This window comes from Austrofundulus limnaeus, unplaced genomic scaffold (assembly GCF_001266775.1).
Source record: "Austrofundulus limnaeus strain Quisiro unplaced genomic scaffold, Austrofundulus_limnaeus-1.0 Scaffold385, whole genome shotgun sequence".
In the NCBI taxonomy this organism is placed as follows: domain Eukaryota; kingdom Metazoa; phylum Chordata; class Actinopteri; order Cyprinodontiformes; family Rivulidae; genus Austrofundulus; species Austrofundulus limnaeus.
The window spans coordinates 160,098-166,676 of NW_013952787.1; the positions used below are offsets into that span (position 1 = coordinate 160,098).

The following is a 6,579-nucleotide window of genomic DNA, read 5'->3' on the forward strand; positions in this document are numbered from 1 at the left end:
GGGGGGGGGGGGCTGTTCTTCTGAATAAATGAAAACTATGTACCACAGTTGTTTACACTGAAATTAAAAATATTTGACCAAAGAAGAACCAGAGCAGGACTACAGAGAGAAATAAATATGAATTACATTTTTATTTCTCGGACTTTACAATGCACTGGAGACACAACATTAACAGCAGTCATCATTTTATTCCTCGGGTTTAAAGCAGATCCTTTAATTCCACAGCTGACGCTGCAAAAATGACATTTTTTGTGGCTCTCCGAGAGCAGAACTTCAATCTCAGAGCTCATAGAGTTTTTCTTTTTTATTTTGCGATGTCACTTATGAATGGACACTTCCTGGTATGTGGGGCAGGAAACGTTTATCCTTATATGGTGTTTTTGGGGTGGTATTTATGCTAATCTCCTCTCCCCGTGCACAAGCACCTGATACACATTCATCAGTTTACGCAGCTCATTTACACACTTTTCCTGAAGTTAGAAGAGTTTGTTGAATCTGACGTGACATGTTCGTATGAACCCTTTGTACAAACAAAAGTAAGAGAAATTTAGGATAAGAATACGAACATGTTCTTGCATGAGGCCCATTGAATTTGACTTGATGGAATAAAAACAGCTGCACATTCACTGTTCTACAGTAGGGTGCGAAAGTTTGGGCAACCTTGTTAATTTTCCTGATTTTCCTTTATAAATCATTGATTGTTTGGTTAAAAAAATATCATTTAAATATATCATACGTATAGGGGATTAACACAGTGATATTTGAGAAGTGAAATTAAGTTTGAATTTTTTACAGAAAGTGGTAAAACAAAATTAGGGAAGGTGCATAAATTTGGGCACTGTTGTCATTTTATTGATTTCAAAACCTTTAGAACTAATTATTGGTACTCAAATTTGGTTTGATAAGTTCAGTGACCCTTGACCTCCATACACAGGTGACTCCAATTATGAGAAGGGGTTTTAAGGGAGGCATTTGTAAGTTTTTCTCCTCTTTGCATCTTCTCTGAAGAGTCGCAGCATGGGAGTCTCAAAACAACTTTCAAATGATCTGAAAACAAAGATTGTTCACCGTCATGGTTTAGGGGAAGGATACAAAAAGCTATCTCAGAGATTTCATCTTTCAGTCTCCACTGTGAGAAACATTGTGAGAAAATGGAGGACCCCAGGCACAGTTCAAGTGTAGGCTCCAAGTGGCAGACCAAGACAAATCTGGAATAAACAGAAGCRAAGGATGTTGAGAACAGTCAGAGTCAACCCACAGACCAGCACCAAAGACCTACAACATCATCTTGCTGCTGATGGAGTCACTGTGCATCGTTCAACTATTCAGCACACTTTACACAAGGACATGCTGTATGGGAGAGTGATGCAGAGGAAGCCTTTTCTCCTCCCACATCACAAACAGAACTGCTTGAGGTATGCTGAAGCACATTTGGACAAGCCAGCTTCATTTTGGAATAAGGTGCTGTGGACTGATGAAACTAAAATAGTTATTTGGACAGAACAAGGGCCGTTATGCATGGAGGAAAAAGAACATAGCACTCCAAGAAAAACACCTGCTACCTACAGTAACATTTGGTGGTGGTTCCATCATGCTGTGGGACTGTGTGGCCAGTACAGAGACTGGGAATCTTGTTAAAGTTGAGGGACGCATGGATTCCAACCAATATCAGCAGATTCTGGAGACCAGTGTCCAGGAATCAGTGACAAAGCTGAAGCTGCGCCGGGGCTGCGTCTTCCAACAAGACAACCACCCTAAACACTGCTCAAAATCTACCAAGGCCTTTCATGCAGAGGAACAAGTACAACGTTCTGGAATGGCCATCTCAGTCCCCAGACCTGAATATTATTGAAAATCTGTGGTGTCACTTAAAGAGAGCTGTCTGTGGTTGGAAACCATTAAACCTGAATGAACTAGAGATGTTTTGTAAAGAAGAATGGTCTAAAATACCTTCAGCCACAATCCAGACTCTCATTAGAAGCTATAGGAAGAGTCTAGAGGCTTTTATTTCTGTGAAAGGAGGATCTACTAAATATTGAGGTAAGGTTTTTTATGGTGCCCAAATTTATGCACCTATCTAATTTTGTTTAACCAATTATTGCACACTTTCTGTAAATCATATCAATTTTATTTCACTTCTCAATATCACGGTGTTTGTCCCCTATATGATGTTTCACTGATATATTTTATCCAAACAATCAATGATTTATAAAGGTAAATCAGGAAAATTAACAAAGCTGCCCAAACATTCGTACCCCACTGTACATTTCTGTTTTGCTTTCAGATCTCTAAACTACGGAGGAATAGGAGCTATCATTGGTCATGAGCTAACACATGGATATGATGACTGGGGTAAGAATGACAACCTCTCCTGTTATTAATCACTGCCCAAACATTTAATTTTTTTCCTCCATCCACATTAACCAATGGGTTGCTGGTTCGACCCCCATTTAATCCATCTCGGTCGTTGTGTCCTTGGGCAAAACACTTCACTGGTCTTGCCTGCTGGTGGTGGTCAGAGAGTCCTGTGGCGCCGGTGCCTGGCAGCCCCGCCTATGTCAGTGTGCCCTAGGGCAGCTGTGGCTATAATGTAGCTTACCATCATCAGTGTGTGAATGGGTGAATGTCTGTAGTGTAAAGCACTTTGGAATCTGTAAGATCTTGATAAAACACGACACGCGTTCAGGCCATTTACCATTTTTCTCATCAATTTAGACTGTGCCATTAAAAATATATTTTCTAAAATATGATTGTTTATTAAATGTAATATTTTAAACAAATGGAATGCAGATGTTATTTTGAGTCACAAACTGTAACTTTGATTTCCAGTCAAAACTGCTGCCTTGTGAGATTTATCATTGTTTAAGGACATTTCTTCAATCAAATACAGTTTAACGGGAAAATGTTGGATCGATAAGGCAATGCATTACAAGCTTATTTTTTTAATAGTTAAAATTTTCTATACAGTAATTATAGGTAGCAAAACAAAACTGTCTCCTTTACTTAACAAAAAGAGGAGCTAGGATATGCTTGGCAGTTCTTTAGACTGTGAAGGAAAGTTATAGCTTGTGTTGTCTTCATGCTAACATTCACCATTCCCCCTGCCCTTTTGCCCCTCATCTTAGTGATGAAATGGTTCATGTCCCTAGGGGGCCAGTACGACCGCCATGGCAACCTCAAACAGTGGTGGACTGAAGAGTCTTACAGAAAGTTCCAGAGAAAGGCTGAATGCATCGTCAAGCTCTACGATAACTTCACTGTGTATAACCAGAGGGTGGGCTTGCATAAACACAGTTCACATCTTTAGTTAAACACTGAATTTGCATAATAACCTTAGCATTCCCTCTAGACTGATATAAACTTTGTACTCCCTGTAACATAAATTCTGTATCCAGAATAATGTGGCTAATCTGTGTCTTATTATTTTTGCATGGACAACACTAGATTCTACTCTGTGGATTTCTGTGGTTTTTGGTAAACTTTTAGCTATATAATATACACTCACCAGCCACTTCGTGAGGTACACCTTGCTAGTACCAGGTTAGACTCCCTTTTGCCTTCAGAACTGCCTCAATTCTTCGTGGCATAGATTCAACAAGGTACTGGAAGCATTCCCCAGAGAGTCTGGTCCATATTGACATGATGGCATCACACAGTTGCTTCAGATTTGTTGGCTGCACATCCATGATGCAAATCTTCTGTTGCACCATATCCTAAAGATTGAGATCTGGTGAATGTGGAGCCATTCAAGTGCAGTGAACTCATTGTCGTGTTCAAGAAACCAGTCTGAGATGATTCACGCTTTATGACGTGGTGTGTTATCCTGCTGGAAGTACTTATCAGAAGATGGGTACCCTGTGGTCGTAAAGGGATGGACATGGTCAGCAACAATACTCAGGTAGGCTGTGGCATTGATGCAATGCTAATATGGTTCTGATGGACCTAAAGTGTGCCAGGAAAATATCCCCTACACCACTGCACCATCACCAGCAGCCTGAACCGTTGATACAAGGCAGGATGGATCCATGCTTTCATGTTGTTCAATCTTTTATTGTCCAGTTTTGATGAGCCTGTGTGAAATGTAGTTTCAGTTTCCTGTTCTTAGCTGACAGAAGTAATACCTGGTGTGGTCTTCTGCTGCTGAAGCCCATCTGCCTCAAAGTTCGACGTACTGTGCGTTCAGAGATGCTCTTCTGCCTACCTCGGTTGTAACGGGTGGTTATTTGAGTCACTGTTGCCTTTCTATCAGCTCAAACCAGTCTGGCCATTCTCCTCTGACCTCTGGCATCAACAAGACATTTGCGCCCACAGACCTGCCGCTCACTGGATATTTTGGATATATCTCTTTTTCGGACCATTCTCTGTAAACCCTAGAGATGGTTGTGGGTGAAAATCCCAGTAGATCAGCAGTTTCTGAAATACTCAGACCAGCCTGTCATGCACCAACAACCATGCCACATTCAGAGTCGCTTAAATCACATTACTTCATTCTGATGCTCGGTTTGAACTGCAGCAGATCACTTTGGTCATGTCTAAATGCCTAAATACATTGAGTTGCTGCCATGTGATTGGCTGATTCCACATAAAGAGCAGTTGGACAGGTGCACCTAATAAAGTGGCCGGTGAGTATATAATAAAACCTGAATTAGATGATGAAGGCAATATTCTTTTAACTGCTCTGTTTACACTTGAATCTTGCTAAGGTTCAAGTCTAAAGAAATTCTTTATCCTACTGTACTTTAACAGTTATATTTTTAATCTATCCTCCCAGTTTAGAAGTGCATTAGTAACTTGCTGTACATTAGTTTTAATAGATGTGATGTCCTTTAGGGTATTTTAGTGATTTGTTTACTTGGTAAATACAATAAGCTTTAGTTTTTATGGTAAGAGTTTGAAGAGGGGATCAATAAAAGACTTATTCTGTTAAGTAAATATGAAGTTAAAACCAGGGTTATAATAGTTTTGGATTTTTCATTATAGTTTAGTTTTATTTCGTTGTGACTTTTTTCTTTTAATTCAGTTAGTTTTTATTAGTTTTTACAGTGGATTTGCTAGTTTTTATTAGTTACTATTGATTGTTTAATGCTTAGTTTTATTTTAGTTTAGTTTAGTTTTTATTAGTTCTAGTATTGGTTTTTTTTATAGTTTGAAAAAAAATATTTGCCAATGCATCCTCAAGCTTGTGATGTTCCTGTGAGTTAACTAAGCAGCTAAGTTAACCAGCAGCTATTTGGTCGCTAGTTAAAGCAGTCCATTATAGTGACACCTTCCTAAAATAATTGTGTAACTCAATTTTGCAAACAAAGGACTTGGGCGATCATTTTAGGACGATGACATATTTGTCTCCAACCCGGTGCTTCTTGTTTTTCACAGGAGCTACTGAGAGAAGCTAGCGTGTCAAGATAGTCATAGTTAGCCATCTTGTGTGAGCTTGATTCATGCAGTTTTTCCCTTGAGAAATATTCCAACTATTTTATCTCCTGTTTCCACTACAAGACACTTGATTTTATTTTTCTTGCAGTCATATTCAAAGAAATCCCAAAGTGGACTTTGCTGCTTTCTCCCAACTTCTGTTGTCATCATTTAGCAGACGATGCTGAGCAGCAGACTGTAAACAAGTGTTGTTACAGAACATGAGGTGCTGTAAGCTGTCCACAGCTGTGAAACTTCTCAATTAAAAAATTAAAATAAATCCACACAGCTCAAAATAAATTGACAAACACTAAAACTAAGGATATTCTATCTATAATTTCAGCTAGTTTTAGTTTGTTTTGTAAAAAGATTATGCAGTTAAGTTATCGTTTTTTCATTTTATTACAGTTTTTATTTATTTTAGTTAACTAAAATGTTTTTTCACTGTCAGTTTTCATTTTTTTATTACTTTTAGTTAACTATAATAACCCTGTTTAAAACAGTGTACCAGCTCATTTTATCTTAGTTTAGCTTATTTTAGAACAAACTCTGCACAATTTCAGGAATTAACAGTGTCCATGCAAAAAAAATAACCTGACTTGTTAGCCATTGTTAACAAGACATGACTTTGCCATAGTCTGTTGTAAAAATTAAATAATGGAGCTTTAGTGGTCCTTTTCTCAGGCACACATCTTGTCAGTCTTAGCTAAGGTAATTTGGCTCCAGCTAATGCACACATCAGACAGGTTTACCAATAAAAAATACAAAAGAACATGTGTTGTTTCAAAATATCTGCATTTTGAGAATAATCATTATGCAAATAATAGTAATATTTTATAGCATAAGGCTCCTGCCAGACGACAAAGAGAACTTAATCCTGCAACTCTGTTAAAAGCCTTGTGTGGTTCCTAAAACTTTCATCTTCCTGTAGGTGAATGGCCGTCTGACACTGGGTGAAAACATAGCAGACATGGGAGGACTAAAGTTATCATACTATGTAAGTAGAAACTAATAAAGTCATTGTTCAGTTTTTTTATAAAGCTTTGAAAAAACAAAAATGATACTGTATATAACAATATGTGCAGCTCAGTTCAGATAACGAAACTCATATATCACAACTGATTTATTCAAGCCTGCCCACACAGTGCCGGCTATGTAATATTCTAA

At 38.2% G+C, this 6,579-nt stretch overlaps 1 protein-coding gene across 1 annotated transcript in view; it reads left to right on the forward strand.

Annotated features, from left to right (window-relative positions):
• The window catches only part of ecel1 (endothelin converting enzyme-like 1), a gene marked incomplete in the record, with an annotated part of 97,597 nt that overhangs the window by 84,173 nt on the left and 6,845 nt on the right, over nt 1-6,579 (forward strand). Inside the window, 3 exon segments of the mRNA XM_014023681.1 lie at nt 2,285-2,352; nt 3,126-3,274; nt 6,344-6,409. Of these exon segments, the coding sequence (XP_013879135.1) occupies nt 2,285-2,352; nt 3,126-3,274; nt 6,344-6,409 (283 nt within the window).